General features: G+C 39.9%; 2 protein-coding genes across 2 annotated transcripts in view; one reads left to right on the top strand and one right to left on the bottom strand.

The window, feature by feature from the left end:
* ME3 (malic enzyme 3) overlaps window positions 1-17,579 on the top strand; it is a 310,871-nt gene that overhangs the window by 105,395 nt on the left and 187,897 nt on the right.
* On the bottom strand, window positions 1,553-2,216 carry LOC110213410 (fatty acid-binding protein 5-like). Its single transcript, XM_020993763.2, is given in 2 exon segments — window positions 1,553-1,883; window positions 1,885-2,216. Coding segments are annotated over 2 exon segments (381 nt in total). The 5' UTR covers window positions 2,151-2,216; the 3' UTR covers window positions 1,553-1,768.

The following is a 17,579-nucleotide window of genomic DNA, read 5'->3' as shown; positions in this document are numbered from 1 at the left end:
TGAAGGCTTTGAAAGCCAAGCACAGGAGTTTGGCCTTACTGCAATAGGCAGCGAGGCACCAGTGTGGTTTCTTTATATCCAAGCTTTGACTACAAAGTTATTATCTGTGGTTTGTATTAGTTTTCCACTATAAAGTGCTTCTAGGGATTAGTTTCATTACAAAAAGCAAGACCACCTTAGGTTTTAACTATCCCCTCAATGGCTGGTAACTTGAACTTGAAGCTACTGCTTGCCTTCTTTCTTAACAATGCAATGGACCACAGAAGGATCTCTTGTTCCATACGCTATAGAAACAACCTGGGTTCTGTCTTCTCTCTTGAGAAAGGAGTTGCTTTTCTTTCATTTATAATAAACTATAAACCATTGTGCCAGACTCCTTCATTGGTTGTTTCTTGCATGGACAAAGGGGTCCTCATTACTACAAATGGGACAGTCACATGATATATGATGTTCTTTTCTTTTGCATTATGCATGGCTATTTTCTTGCATTTCTATTCTTGCTGACAGGACTGTAGTTCAAGCCCTCATTGCCTCTCCTGTGGGCTATTACAATAGCCTCCTGATGGCTCTCCCTGCTTCTCATCTATCCCCTCTTCAATCTGCCCTCCATGCTTATTATAAAAATAATCTTCTTAATACATGGTTTTCACTGGATAACTCTCCTCCTCCAAATTCTCCAGTATGTAAACAGTATTTACCAAATAACTCCAAACTCCTTAGTCTGATTGTTCTGAGCCCTCTATAATATGCAGCTGGCCTACCTCTTCAGTTTTCATTCCTGCCAAATTGACCTATCCACTCTTCTTAAATCTCTTGCTGTCCCTTTCTTATATTTGTTCATGACATCTCACATGCCTAGAATGTACTTCCCCACTTCTACTTGGCCAGCTAAAATTCTTTCCCATCCTTCAAGGACCACTCAAGTATCCCCTTTTCAAGAAGCCTTCCTTGATTCCATTTCCCCACACATACATCTGCCATAGAGAGTCACTCATTCCTTGGATGTCTTGCTGCATATATGTACATACTTCTATACATCTATCATATTCCAATTCATTTTAAAGCTATTTGTATCCATGTATTATCTCTGCTATTATTCCACAAAACTATTCAAGGACAGGAACTAAGTCTTTTTTCATTCTTTATATCTCTCACAGCACCTAGTACAGAATTTGCATTTAATGAACTTTTGTTGTTATCATCATTGTTAGATATGCTCAGGACCATAGGTTTAGAGCAGGAAGGGACCATAGAGATCATCTGGTACAATGCCCTTATTTCAAATATGAGGAAAATGAGGCATAGGGAGGTGATTAAGTGAGTTACCTGAGGTTGCACAAGTAATTTAGTATATCCTCATGCTAGAATTAAAACCCAGGTACTCTGCCTCCAACCCATTGCACTTTCCATTGTAGCCTATTCTTCTCTTAATTCTATTCGTGTTCTTCAGTAGTGTATCAACTCATTGGTCAGAGATTTCACAATTAAAATAGTAACAGTTAAATTTATTATTTAAAAAAACATTTTATTAGATACCTAATTTTTTTTAAAATAACAGCAAAATTCTTTATTTACTAGCCAAAACAATCCTAATTACATCAAAGCTTGGAAATAAAACTGTTTGCAAGTAGTCAGTCACTGATAACAGACCACAGTACAGAAGAGAAGAAGAAAAAAGCAAGAAAGTTTGGTTGGAGAGTTAGCTCATTGAGCTGAGCTGGTTCATTCATAACAGCTAATTCCTGTCCCATATGAAGATGGAGTTTCTTTACTCGGCCTTCTTATAGACCCTGTGGCAAGTCACATTGTTCATAATACAGTCCACCAATAGCTTTCCATCTTCTACTTTTCTTGTTATTGTGCTTTCCTTCCCATCCCATGCCAAGGGTACAAAGAGTCTGAGTTTTCCTGCCATCGGGTGTGGTTTCATCAAATTTCTCACCAAGTTTAAAAGAGAATTGTGTAGTTTTTATGGTACTCTCAGTCTTAATGGTAACTACACCCCCATTTTCAGAGATATAAACATCTGGTTTGGCCATTCTGGCCATTTTCCTCAGGGCCATCCCCACTCCCAATTCCTTCATGTACTCGTCAAATCCTTTACTTTCCACGAGGCGCCACCTGCCCAGCAGCTGCTTGGGAAAGGTCATGGTGAATTTGGACGAGAAGAGGAGGTAAGAAACCCTGAGAAGAGCAAAGCGTTCTGCTGAAAGGTAGAGGACTAGCGTGCCGATACTTAATTTTTTTTAAAAAAATAAGATGCTCAAAGAAATTGAGCATCTAATTTAAGATTCTGTTGCCCTAATGGACTAGACTTTGACTCTTCTTTTTAAAACAGAAATATTAAAATGTCTTCATTGAAGAAAAACACAAAGAAATCCCGGTGGAAATCATAATTCAGCTTATGAATCAGTTGTGTTCTGAAAATTTGCTAGCATACTACTTAATTAGAAGTCAAGATGTATTTTCCAATGGAAACAGTCTTATAAATAATGATTTCTAGGTAAAAGTCCCCAAAGTCTACTTGACCTGTAAAGAAATATATAATTAATAACTGTGAGCCTCTCCAAGGATTGCTTCTGAGGCAGCAGTGAAGGAAGGCTTCAGCCACAGGGCTTGGGGTTCCAGTTTAGCAGAGATGAACAAGGGACTTTTGACTTCCAGTAGTTCTGTTACTGAGAATGGCAGTTGAGGCCTTCCATGGCACTTGAAATGGGCAGCAGTAGATAGATATGTGTAATTGCTTTTTTTTTTTAAAGTCAAATGTTTAGTATTGTTTGAAAGAAGAGGAATCCAATCCAGTGGTTGGAGGTCCATAGGTGTTGTACATTGCACATGTTTTTGAACTTTTTCAATATATTGATCAGTTGAACAGATTTTTTTTCCTCCTTTTAAAAAAAATCTTCAAAAATGCTATTTGTCGGATAGCATAGTTCTCTGGGAGGAAGAAGAGGAGGGAATAGAATACTACGGGAAACTATGGTGACATAAAAAATACATCAGTAAAAGCTTATTTTAAAAAAAAGAAATAAAAGTTGTGTTTATATAAAGCAAGCTACCTATATTAAGCAAGTTGTTCCTGAGGAACTAAGCTGCTTTGTCTCTAAGACTTACTTATGTGGAGGTGGGTATTTATACAATTAATATAATAGTATAATACAATTCATATGATTTATATAATAATTAATAACATTTAACTATGATTTTACTGGCATAGAAAACTCCCAGGTGAATATTTTAGCATTAAAAATGGGCTTTAAAGGCAAAGCAAAGCTTAGGATCATGAGAAGTGACACAAAACTCTGCCTGTGTGATATTGCCCTCATTCTATTCAAATCTAGTTTCACCTCATTGGTCCATCTGCCACACATGAAGGAAAGAAGAATTAAATATTAAGTAGTAAGTGTTTACTATGTGCAAAGCACTGGGGCTACAAAGAGAAAAAGAAGACAGTTGCTACTCTTGGGAAAGTTATCATTCTAATTGGGGAGATACCACTTCTGGAAGGTTCCAACTGCAGGAAATATGGAAAAGTTCCATGGTCATTAGGGAACAAAGTATGTGTTAATGTCTTTAATATCTCTTTAATGTCATTTCCCCTGATAAAATGATGTCAGTTTCTGATGTTCAACCTTTTGACAGCGCCAAGGATTTTGGTGGCAAGAACTTTATTTTCTGGGTCTTCGGTAGCTATAAATGTAGCACCTGCAGGAACAGTTGCCAGGCTGCATCTCCATGGAAGTTTCTTCCAGGGATGATGGCTGAGGGCACAAGGCTTGAAAATATTGTTATTCTGAAGTCTCTTAGGTTCAAGGTCCTGAGCTCTCTTCATCAGGATCTAAAGGGAAATGGTGGTCAAGGTGATGGTGGTGGTTTGACATGCCTGGCAAATGCTGCCTCCTGTCTCTCCCTTAGGGTGCCATGCTGTGTAAGCTAGGCTGGCTTGCCGGCTCTGTGTGTAGCAGTTGGTTGTCGGTTGATAAGGATGATTGGCCCCTTCTCCATAGGAGTTGCCTCATTGGATGATGAGTGTGAAGGCTGGGGTATGATAGCAGAACTGGTGATCTGTGGGGTTTAGGGGATTGAAGACACTTCCAGGGCTCTTGTGCCTATCTGACTGTTGGTAGCAGTTAGTAGCAATTGTTTCTGGTGGTGATGAGGAAGGTGGAACCCCTCTCTATAATTATTTATCCCCTCAAAGGTAGCTGTGGGGTCAGGAAAATTCCCAGGGTTCTTGGTCTTAGAGTCTCCTTCAGGGTCTAAGAGGAAATTGTGTTCAGGTGGTGGTAGTGATCTAATTTGCCTGGCACCTGTTGCCTCCTGTCTCTCCTTCAGGTACCTTGCTATTAGGAGGTGATGCCACTTCCAGGACATTTGTGCTGATAGATTAATTTTATGGACTACCCTTCCACTTTCATTTCTTGGTGAAGATGAAACAATGTGGAGAGTCTTACAAGCTAGAAGTGATAAATGTCTGAACAATGGTAGTGGCTAATTGAGTGGTGAAGAAGAAAGGAACCATATACTCTAATTCTGATTCACCACCCTCCAGTGGGTTCTTTTCTCCCTCATAATACTTTATACCTGTCTTTGATGGTATACCTATCACATCCTATCTGGTACCATAATTATTTGTTTATTTCCCTTATCTCCCTCCTATAAAATTTAAGCTTCTTGACTGCTGATTTCTGAGTGGCTCCTTGATAAGTAGTAGAATGAACACTGGACTTGGAGTCAAGAGACATTGGTTCAAATATTGATTCTGATGCTTATGAATTGTGTGACTCTGAGCAAGTCACTTGACTTCCCAAACTTCTTAATTTCCTCATTTGGAAAATGGGTTTAATAATGCACCACCTGTCTCAGAAGATTGTTGCGAAGAAAACAAATTTTTTTTTAAGAAAGCAAATCTTAAGTGGTATTGAAATGTGGTGGATATTATTTCTCATTAAGAAAGGCATCACCCCCTCTAAGTACTTAAGTAGGCACTCAGTAAATATTTAAGTCAAATTTCTAGATGTAAAACTAGGGAACTAAATCCCAAACTATTTAATAATGATTCCAGTCATTTTGCACATATTCTATACAGTGTTTTCTTTGTGTAAGGAATTATAAAGAAGGCTTCAATTATTTATTTTGTTTATTACAAGATAGGTTCTGGAAAATAAAACTTAGGAGAACATCGGAGATGAAATTTACGTGTTTTGAGATCATTGGGATATAAATCCCACGCGAGATCTATGCTGAATGGAAATCCCATTTCCTTCCATTCAAACAAGGTAAATCCAGAACAAAATAAAAGCATTCGAGGTTATTTCAAATGGTCCCTCAGGAAACCAGTGGCCTCTGATTAAATGCATTAAGCCCCTAAATGCATAGGCTGCAGAGCTAAGTGTGTTTATGAAATGAAAATTAAAATAAAAAACCCCAGCAAATCTCCATGTCACTGAGAGATGCAACTAAATTCCATTCCATTGAAGAAGAGAATGCAGTGATTTAACATCGAAAATGTAAACCCAGCAATAAGGGGAGAAAAGTGCCTGCGGATCAAGTTTCCAAATACATTTTTCTCATTTTTGTTGAAATGAAGACCAAACTAAAAGCCGTATACCATTATAGTCAAGGCAAAGTGGGAGGGACTGCTGGAACAGCCATATTTCAGTTAACCATGCAGGGTTAGAACTAGGTAATTCCCTTGACTAGCATACTCAAAATAGCAGGAAAAACAAAAGCGCTGCCTATATCTATACCTAGATTGTATCTCAGAGTTGTAAAGGACCTTAGAAACCATATCGGCCAACTTGTCCCTGAAAAAGAATCCCTTCTATGATCACTAGAAAACTGGTCATGCAGCCTCCACTTGGAAACCTCCAGTCATAGAGAAGCCTTTCCCTTGGCACAACTCTCATTATTAGAAAGTTTCACCTTACACTGAGCTGAAATTCTGCCTCTGTCTCCTCTTTGGTTGCTCCCCTTTTTGCCCTGTGGGGCCAAACAGAACAAATCTAATCCCTCTTCCACACGACAGCCTTTCAAATACTTTAAGACAGCTTTATGCCACCCCATCACCCCAGTCCCCACCCCCACCTAACTCTTCTTTTCTCCAGGCTAAACATTTCCAGTTACTTCAACCAAGAAAATTTTAACCTGATAGAGTAGGCTGGAAGTGAATTCATTTCAGAACAACATCCATTTCCATAGTCACTGTAGTTCTGCCCTAGGTGCATGTAAAACCAGTCAAAACTGATTCAAAGGATTAAAACACTTGTTTATCAGACTCCTCATAGCAAAGAGGCCAGCGTACATTCACACAGGGGCTGGTTGTGAGGAAAGTTCTTTTTAAATTGTAAAACACCATGTAAATGTGAGCATTATTATTTACATACATTATCTCATTTGATTCTCATGGCAATCTTGTGGAGCAGATAGCACAAGGGCTGCTTTTGCCATTTTACAGGTGAGAGAACTCAAGCTCAAAAACAAGTTAAATGATTTGTATAAGACCACAGAGGTAATAAATGACAGAGCCAGGGCTCCATAGTTTAGTGCTGCTTCCACCACAGCACAGTGCATCTCTAATCTCCCAAATGCCCAGACAGGAAACTGAGGCAACAGTGACCTCATCACCTGGAAAAATTTTGGTCTTAAGGCTGCTATACATTAGGGTGATTCAGTCTAATCCAGTAAGCTTTTACTGTGTGCAAGGCACTGGGGACACAAAACAAGGCCAGCTCTGCTCTGAAGGAATTTACATTCTGCTGGAGGCAGATATCATGTGTACAAATAATATGTACATGATAATTTGAGGAGGGAGAGAGGACTAACAACTAAGGGGATCAAGAAAGGTTTTCATGAGTTGACTCTTGGAGGAAGTTGGGAATTCTAACAGGGCAACAACCAAGAGTGCCAGACATCATCTTCCTCAGTGCAAATCTGGCCTCAGACACTTATGAGCTGTGGGGCCCTGGGCAAGCCACTTAACTCTGTTGGCCTCAGTTTCCTCACTGTAAAATGAGCTGGAGAAGGAAATGGCAAACCACTCCAGTGTCTTTGCCAAGAAAACCCCAAATGGGGTCAGCTGGAAATGACTGAAAAATGATCAACAAAAAGGTAGGACTGTGAAGGGGAGTAAAATGAAATGGACGTGGAAAAGTGGGCTCTAGTTAGATTGTGAAGACCTTTAAATGCCAAGCTGAAGAGTTTTTATTTTGTCCTAGTGATGGGGTGATGGGACCTGGACCCCTAAAAGTAAAGGACCATGTCTTTGAAAGCAACCCAGTCCCTGAATTTTCCCATACATTTCAGCAGCCCAGATCACTGATCTCCCCCCAAAGGAACTGGCCTACCAGCCCTCCTAGATCACCTAATTAGCCTACTTGATAGACCCTTTCACTGTTTCCTTTGGCCCACCCCAGACTATTTACCACTCTTTAAACTCCTTAAAAGTGAGATCTTCTCACTTTCTTTTTTTGTCTATAAGTACCAAGCTCACTCCCATTAATTTGCAGATTTACTAGGAATCTGCCTGCTATACTGGTGTTACAATAAACCTCACTATTTTAACTGAAAGAAGGCTTGAATGGTTGAATTCTTTCCAGACAGATCCCCCGTACCCTTACATTTCAGGATTCTCATCATCCCAAAGCACAACACTAGAGTTCATGGGGGATTGATCATTATAAAATCTGGAATAAATTGGCTGTAGTCAGTGGGAAAGTTTGTATAATGCGGATTAACCTGGACTTCAGACTGGGTTCTCTGTATTTAACATAGAAACACACATACAAGCATGTACATACACACACATACACACAAGCATATGTGCATATGCTATTCACAAAATATCCTAAAGCTTGTTTGCCTGTTCTGTGCTCCATGCTTATGGGTCACCTTCCTTTTCAGACAGCAAAATATGCTTTCATCAAAATCTTTATTATTAGAGGAAAGAATCTGACTCCATGGGTCATAGCTGATCTCCTCTACATAACCTTCCTTTGTTGAAGTTTTAAGGATCTGTTAGATGAGTAAGATAGGTGGTCGTAATCTTTTGGGAAGAGTGGGCCATGAAATATCAAAAATGCCATAGGAACTTTGGCCAACAGAATGACTCATGGCCCTCCTAATAAATGACCATTCAGTTTATCCAATTAGTTCAATAACTGTCCAAAAACTGACTGCCTCAGGAGGCGATGAACTTCCTCAATACTAGGAGTACTCATTTATTGGAGACACTGTAGGGGGAATTCATTCCACTGGTAGAGGTTGATCTAAATAACCTTTAATGTCCATTCCAGTGATTCTATGATCCTAAGAGTATTTTAAGAAATATGTTTTTCTGTTCTTCTGCTGTGAAATGTTTATCCAATAATTGCACATAAATTAGTCTTTCCCAGTAAAGGACAATGGAATTATTTGTACTGCTAACACTGTCTTTGGATAGCTTGAGGCTCACAATTGGTAAAGATCTTGGTGCAGGCAGGTAGCTACTTGTGCAATAATTCCCATTTGCATTTAGCCCTTAAAGAATAATATCTTGCTGTTTAGTTGTCCGCCTCTTCACGACCCCATTTGGGATTTTCTTGGCAAAGATCCTGGAGTGGTGTGCCATTGCCTTCTCTGGTTCGTTTTACAGATAAGGAAACTGAGGCAGACTGGGCTAAGTGACTTGCCCAGGGTCACACAGGTAGAAAGCATCTGAGGTCAGATTTGAATGCAGGAAGTTTCCAGGCCTGGCACTCTATCCACTGTGCCACTTAGCTGCCCAAACAATAACAAGTAGATTCATCAGACTTAGCCTGATTTTAAATGTCTCATTTAACCTTATGAAATTAATTTTATTTCATATACCATATAGGACAAACATATTCATGTAATTATATCTTGCATTGTTTTTGTATGTCTGAGTTTGTGTCTCTCCACCTGTGCCTATATTTCTCTTTGTCTATATGTGCCTGTCTGTGTAGTGTTAAAGTCTGTTTTAAGAAAGCAGAGGAGAAAAAGGGTTTTGATTCTTAGAATCAGTTTTTACTCATTTTACATACACCCCAGGCAAATTTAATGTGATGGGGAAATGCTGAGGCCCTTATTTTATGTATACTTTGTATTTACAGTGTTTATCTAAGTACATGCTATCTCCCTCTAGTATAATCTAAACTTCTTGAGGGCAGAGACTCCCTTCATATGGCCACTACCCTATTTCAGGCCTTCACCTCTTTTTTCCTTTACCTCAAAACAGCTTTTCCATTGGTCTTCCTGCCTCCAGTGAATACTGGAGTAAATACCCTTTTCAGTCCGTTTTCCACACTACTCTGAAATAGATACTTTAAGATTTTTCTTTATCATTCAAAAATCACCTCCTTGGGGTAGCTAGGAGGCACAGGGGATAGAGCTCCAACCTTGGAGTCAGGAAGACCTGAGTTCAGATCCGACCTCAGACACTGGACATTTACTAGCTATGTGACCCTGGGCAAGTCACTTGACCCCAATTGCCTCACCAGAAAGAAAAAAAAATCACCTCCCTTAGTTACTTTTTTGACTTAGTGTTTCAACACCTTCACAACAATTTTCTGTTCCTCAATCAAGAAAGCCTGTTTGATCTTGTCATGAATATATTTAGTACACATGAGGCTACCATTAGTCCTGCCGACATGTGCTTTTTTTTTTTTGTCTTAGCCTGATAAGAACTTTAGGCCTCACTGCAAAAACACCTCTAATTCTTCCTGGACACACACCACAGGCTGATACTGGTGCTTTTCCAACTTTTTTTTGGAATAAAAGTAAACTGTTATTATCTGGAGTCTGTGACAACCAAGTTTTGTTAGAAGCTGTACTGTAGGAAAAGCTGTGGTGCTATATGAGATGCTGAACCATTTGTCAGTATTTAGCAGTACCATCCCCTGAAGAGGAGAAAGTCCAGACTAATACTCCTGAAGCTAGGGGTATGCTGGATCCAGTTCAAAGAGCTGATTGTTAAGATTTCGGTGGGAGCATTCACGCCTCAGAAATTGAGAAATGCTAAAAGCAGGGCTCAACTTATTGTTTCGTTGATTGTCAACTCTAGACTTAAGAAGGGAAGAAGAAAGTATTAATAATGCAAATTAAACTTAAAAGTGTGTTGTGAGTCCTCCTTCCTCTCTGGGATCTGGTTGTTAAACATTTACTAGCACACTACTGCCTAAAGCCCAGACCTAATGATATCATTACTCCCCTCCACAAGAAACTTCATTAGCATCCTGTTGACTCTAGGATAAAATGAAAATTCTCTTGTTTGGCACTTAAAATTCTTCACAGTCTAACGCTTGCCAGTCCTTCCAGACTTGTTTTCCTTCCCCTCCCGTGCTCACCATTCCAAACTAATTGTTACCTACACATTATATTACATCTCCCATCTCCATGTCTTTGCAAGACTTTTCCCTAAGCCTAGAATGTTCTTCCTCCTCTTAGATTGTCTTTCTCCACTTGAGGCTTATCTCAAGAGCCACATCTGATGGCAAGGCCTTTACTGACCTTCCCAATTGTTAACGATTCTGCTCTTCCCCATAACATTTTAATTTACCTGTATATATCTTACATCTACACATCTTTGTACATGTGGTTTCCCTCTGGTATAATGTAAGCTCTTTGAAGGTGCAGACTATTTTGTTTTGTATCTTTGTATCCCAAGCACCCAGCACAGTGTCCATCACATGATAGATGCTTATTGAATGCTAACTGATTTGATTCACCTCTCCTTCCTTCCCTGTTGGCATAACTAACTCTTACTCAGGCAATGTAGAGGCCCTTAAGAGAGGAATAGAAAATGTCAGAATATTGACCATGGTGAAACAGAATCTAGAACGGAGTTTATGGTTGGTGGGGGGGTAGTATGGTGTAGGGAAATGAACCCAGGATTTAGATTCCAAATCCCAATACCAAATCCCAATACTGTGTGTCCTTGGGCAACTCACAATTCTTCTCTGGACCTGTTTCCTCATCAGAAAAGTGGTGAATTAGAGGAAGCTCTAGATAGAGTCAGAATGACCGGAATTCAGATCTAGCTTTATATACTCATTTTAGATACTCACTCTGGACAAGTCATGTAACTATGTCAACCTAAGTCTCCTCATCTGTAAAAATGAGGATAATAACAATAAGAGAGCACCTACTTTGTAGGGTGTCACATGAATCAAGTGAGATAACACGTGTAAAGTTCTTTGCCAACCTTAAAACACTAATTACCATCACCACCATCATTATTATTGTTGTTTATAAAATGGTAGTGACTGTACTTATTCTGTTCTCCTCCAGGGCTGCTGTAAGATTTAGGTGAGATAATGTGTTAAAAGCACGAAAGATTATCTTATAAACGTCAGCTGTCATCGCTGTTATTATTATCATCCTGTAATCCGATTGCACAGTCTACTTCCAGTTCTCAAAGGGATCTTCTCACCATCATCCCCTTATCCCTCATCCCAGCCCCAGCCCCTACCACAAGCTTTTTGGAACTAAAAACCGTCCAGTGCAATCATTTTGAAACAGTCTATAGGTTGTGTAACTTTTCATATTGTGGCACTGATTACTTTGCACCCTCTGGGCACAGGTTTTCAATAAAACAACAATGATGAAGCATTTGCTTCTTGCCTGGAACCAATTCTGATTAAAATGAACCTGGGAAGGCAGCATTGGTTCTTGATTACTATTCCCAGTACCAGATGAGCCCCACGGCGAGGTAGATGGCTCTTGGTTGTCTTGCTTATGCTGTATGGGTCTCTGATCTGGGGTTCAATGACCAGCTGCCTCTAAGATAAAATACAAATTCCTGTCTTTGGCATTTGAAACTCTTTCCATTCTGACTCCTGCTGACCATTCCAGTTGTATTGTCCAGAGCCCAACATGATGCCTGGCAAATAGTAAGCATTATTCATTGATTAATTGCAGCCAAATTGGCTTACTCTGTGTTACTCAAAGGACATTCTTTCTCTCTGCTCTCATACAATCCCTAGCTTCCTTCAAAACTCATTCAAGTGCCACCTTCTATATGAGGCCTATTAGGATCCCCTCTCCTTCCTAGCAGTGGCCTTTGACCCCCACATTTCTCAGTTGTTATTTTGAAAATATTTTCTATTTATTTATCTGTGTCCATGCTGTTTTCCATGAAAGACTGTAAGCTGCTTGAGGGCAGGGATGGTTTCATTTTTGTCTTTGTATCCCTAGCACCTAGCATAGCCCCTAGTATATACAAGGTACTTATTAAATGATTATTAAACAAATGAAAATTAACACACCTGATTGATAGAACCAAGCCTCTTTCCTTTGTCCACAGTCACAGATTAGACTGACAGCAAGCATCAATAACAGATGTTTATGAAATATCTGCAATGTGCCAGAATACAAAGAGATAAATGCCACCATCATGGAATCACAAATTCTCACATTGGAAAGGGGCCTCTGAGACCAACTAGTCCACCCTATATGGAAACAAAGCTCCCCCTCAAACATGCCTAGTCATCCAATGTGTTCTCAATTAAGGGGAAACCCACTACTTCAGGAGGAAAGCCATTCCACTTTAGAACAGCTCCAAATACTGGGACATTTTTTCTTACATCGAGCTCAGATTTTCGTCTTTGCAATATTTCTTCTAAATCTACCTTTTGTTCTGGACCAAACAACACATGACTTCCACATTACATGACAGCCCTTCAAATACATGCAGATGGCTGCTGCATCCCCTTCTCTAAATCTCCTTGCCCACAAGGACCTTACAAATCTAGCTGGAGAGAAAGAAGATACCATAAAGAGATGAAAACCAATAGAATACTTAGGTAACCTCAGGTACAGAAACAGGACCATGTTGCTACCTTCCTTGTCTTGGGAGTAACAGAAGTGACTCACCTTTGACAAATTAAGTCAAAAGGTGCCTATTATGTTCCAGGCATTGTACTAAGAGCTGAAGATACAAGGAAAGACAGGGGGGAAAGCCCCAGTCCCTGCTTTCAAGGAACTCCTGGTCCAATAGGAGAAAAAACATGCAAACAACTCTGAACCAAAAAATGACATACAGGATAAATTGGAGATGATCACAAAGTGAAGGTGCTATCACTAAGGGGATCTGGAAAGGCTTAGCTGAGACTGGAAGAAACCAGGGAGTCCAGGAGGTAGAGTGGAGGAGGAAGAGAGATGGAGGTGTAGCAGATATCAAGCGAAAATGTAGAGTTGAAAGAGTGTTCTGTTTGAGCAAAAGCAAGGAGGCCAGTGTCACTGAATCATTGAGTGTGCGGAAGAGAGTAAGGTATGAAAAGACTGGACAGGTAGGAAGGGGGCAGGTTACAAAGGCCTTTAAGAGCTTAAACAGAAGATTATTTTCTTACCTCTCAGGTAAAAAACGTCAGTGTGGTGTAATGGAAAAACGCTGGACTTGGAAAGGGGAGACATGATATAAATCTCATCTGACACTAGCTGTGTGAGACAGGTAAATGTCTTAACTTCCCTGGGTCTCACTTTCCTCATTTCTAAAATTGAAATAATAATCCATCTAGTTCCTAGCTCACAGACCTGTGAGGTTATATTGAGATAATGTATGAAAATACACTCTCTGAACCTTAAAAGGTTATATGAATGAGAACTATAACATTTAAATTTTTATTTGATATCTTTTGTTTTTATATCACCTTCATTTTTGAATGTATCCCTCACCCCTTCTCTATTCAGAGGGAGAAACCCCATTCCACTCTGAGATAGCTTCAACGGCTAAGAAATTTTTTCTTACATCAACTCTACATTTTCCTCTTTGCAATGTTCACACATTTCTTCTAAATATACCATTTGTTGTATGCTTACAACAAAGCATAAAATGAAAGATAGTTCCACAAAACTCTCCAAGACATCAACCATGGCTGGCAGTATGTGCAAGGCCCTATGCATACCCATAGTCCTTCCCTGCACCTCAACAGAGAAGGGACAAAGGTGCTTCTTCTCATCTTTTTTTTTTTTAGGGCCAAACTTTGTCATTGCAATTACATCAACTTTTACTTTTTGTGATAGTGAAGGACTAGGGAAAAAAAAGTGGGTGCCCATCCATTGAGGAATGGCCAAACAAATTGTGGTACATAAATGTAACATAATATTACTGTGTCATAAGAAATGATGAGCATGGGGCAGCTAGGTGGCTCAGTGAATAGAGCACCAGCCCTAGATTTGGGAGGACCTCAGTTCAAATCTGGCCTCAGACACATAACACTTACTAGCTGTGTGACCCTGGGCAAGTCATTTAACGCCATTGCCTAGCAAAAACAAAACAAAACAAAAAAAAAGAAATGAAGAGCTTAAAGAACACAGAAGAACATGGAAAGATATACATGAACTGGTACAGGGTGAATAAGCAGAACCAGGAGGACTATATTCATGTGACTCCAAGGTAAAAAGTCAACAAGCATTTATTAATGCTTACTGTATACCAGACACAGAAAAATAATACAACATAGCTGGCACTATACAATCATCATGACTAAGCTTGGCCCTAGGGAGAAGATAACATGTAACTTCCTCCTTTTATTAGAGAAGCAGAGAACTATGGATATGGAATGTTGGCAATATTATCAGCAACAATCAATACATTAATGTTTTTTGCTGAATGGTGGGGTTTAAAAATTTTTGTTACAGGGGAAGCCTTGCTGACTGGGGCATGAAGGAGTACTTATTCAAGTACTTATTAAGCACACATTCTGTGCCAGGCACTGTGCTAAGTGCTACAGATATGGAGAATCCCTGCCCCTATGGAATGTACATTCTAATGGGGAGACAACGTGTACATATGTCAGTACATCTAAGATACATAGAGAGTAGATGGATGGTAGCTGTAAAGGGGAAGGCATTAGCAGCTGGGGAACTGGGAAAGGCCTCCTGCAGAAGGAGATATAAAAACCAAAACACCAAGCAAACAACAAAAGAATCAGAGTTAAATGCTTTAGAAAGTCAGCTATTATTATTGAAAATCTACAAATTCATTCAATATTAAGCAAACATTAATGAGCACCTACTGTTTGTAAGGCAGTGAGGGAGATATAACAATGAGTAAAATGTGGGTCCTGTCCTTAAGCGGTTTCCAGCCTACTTGGACTCCAGTCTAAGACATATACACCAAGAATTTTAGCAAAAGGAAGGATATCAGTGCATAAGGTAAGTATGTGGGAAGAGCCATGCATCTTAATTGTTAGAACCCTGAGACAATGCTGGCTGTATACCTACATAAAAGGCAAAGTTGGGGCCTTAAATCTTGTCAAAGAGACATATGGCTCCAGATACTCTTTGTGAGAGACACTTGAAGAGAAACACTTTGGAAACTTGTAGGGAAAGCTCACTCTTCAATATGTCCCTGATTTTCAGTTTGTCTCAGACATTTGGGGGACACTTTCCCTTGTCTGAGATTAGACCCTCTCTCATGATTGAGGAGCTGGTTCCCCCCACATCTTCAGCTTCCAAAGTCTTTATTTTTCCAAAGAGTCTCTGGAACCACTCATATTTCTGCCACCAACTCCATCCCTTACTCAGGTACACAATCAGCGCCACCTTACATCTCTTCCACCAATTAGAAGTCACGTCTCCCTCCATAAATGCAGCAGACTTAGTTGGAAGCTCAGTTATACTAGATATAATTCAATTTTTTTTTGCAGGATTTAAAGGGTAAAATGCAGGAAGAATGGGAAGAGAACATGAGACAGTTGAAGTGTCTTTCCTATTTTAATCTGCAGAAGGTTCTCCTCCTCAGAGGAGGGATAAAAAAGGTGACTTAGAAACCCCATGTGGAAATAGGTAATGTGGTTGAGTTCTGCATAGTTCTCCCGACTTCCACCAAAAGAGGCTGTTTGTCTGATGCATTCAGTAAAATCAAAAACATTTCTAGAGAGCTTAGGGCAAATTGAATGGGGGAAAGAAAGAAAAAAAATTTCTTTCCCTGACAAGAAAGCATTGATAAGTTCAGAGATCTGGGAGGCAGCTGCTGCCTGTAAACACCAACAGCTTCTCTGACTTGCAGCTCTACTGAGCCCCTTGCCCTTCCTTCTGTAAGACAGTGATCAATGAAACCCAACTTTATTATAGATGTCATGCTTAGGCTTCCCAAGCCAATAATTAATGAAGGTATAAATAGAATGATTCTACCTCCATTCCCATCTGGAGTACTTTGAGCTTTATGTCACACCAGCAACTGGGTTACCAGAGTGTTTGCCATACTGACCTATATAATACCCCAGAAGGAAAATTGAAGGGTTCATGGAAAGCATGGGGCACACAGCAAATGTGTTTTATGGTAACAACTAGGATTGTTCTGGAATGTGTCACATCTGGCATAGGTAAGCTGGTCAGGAAGGAGGGAGCTATGAGAAGAGTCCTTTTGCCTCAGCCGTAATCATTTTCTTACCTTCAGTACCAAGGTCATACTCTTAGAAAACATGAAAAGTGGGATTTGAACCCAGGTACAATAACTCCAGATCTCATGTTCTTTCCACTGTACCACATTGCCACTGACTCAGAGGAGAAAGATCTCTCCTCTACTTCTGCCTCTCTTGTTATGGCTGAAAGTCACCAGGCTTCCAAGTGTGTAAGCTTTCTACCCTAATCGTTAATTAACATTCCTTGGACCAAACTTGGCCTTCATGAACCTCTTGGCCTGTAGTATCCAACTCCCTTCTGGCCCCAGAAAAATAAATCTTTAGCCCTATCACGTACTCCAGGTTTCAGATTCACACAGTTGGTAGTGATGAGCTGAACTCATCGGTCTATTCTGTGCAATCTGGAAGTCTTTGTACTGCATAGCAGGTTTGAAAATATTCTGCCCTGTTCTTATTTCATCATTTGCTGTTTAGCTTACTCCCTTATCTCTGAGGGAAAGGTAAGAAAATAGAAATAGAAATGGTGTTCCTATCACCTTAAATGTATATGCCACTTTAGAAGGACTTAAGGGCAAGCTTATGTGCTGCTTTTCCTAGGGATATTCACACTTAAACTTGAAGACTAAAGTCTTAAGGCTAAGGGCGAACTCTCTCATGATAGGCTTTCAGGTGGAATTGGCCAAGAGGGGGCGTGTTTTTGGATAGCAGGAATATCTTTTTGCTCTTCAAATCAGGCAATATCTACAAAGCTCCAACTACTTGCAGGACCTTAAGGAGCTGACAAAGAAGTATGAGCCATGATCCCTGCCTGAAGGGGATTGCAACTTAGTTGGAGAGACAGAGCATAATCAGGCAGAATGTTGAAGAACGATCCAGGATTTAAGTTACACCGTGATAAAAGGGGTTTATTTGAAATCAGAGAACATAAATCTTCATTCAGAACATCAAATCCTAGTTTAGCCACTCAGTGTACAACCGCGAACAAGTCACAGTTTTTATGGGGCCTCGTTTTCCCCATCTGTAAAATGAGGGAGTTTAGACAAAGATGACCTTTGAAGTTCCTTTCAGCACTAGATTTATAATGTTACAGTAAAAGAGTAATCACAAAGCAGAACATAATTAAATGCCTATGGGCAAAGTGGGTTTGAAATGCTGGTGAGATTTCCAAGTGGAGGCACACTGCAAGCAGCTGGAATGTGTGTGAGAAATAAAGGA

Source organism: Phascolarctos cinereus, unplaced genomic scaffold (assembly GCF_003287225.1).
Source record: "Phascolarctos cinereus isolate Bilbo 61053 unplaced genomic scaffold, phaCin_HiC Scaffold_726;HRSCAF=1367, whole genome shotgun sequence".
Taxonomy (NCBI): Eukaryota; Metazoa; Chordata; class Mammalia; order Diprotodontia; family Phascolarctidae; genus Phascolarctos; species Phascolarctos cinereus.
The sequence above is the reverse complement of the archived record's forward strand: the minus strand, read 5'-3'. Positions and strand labels throughout refer to the sequence as shown.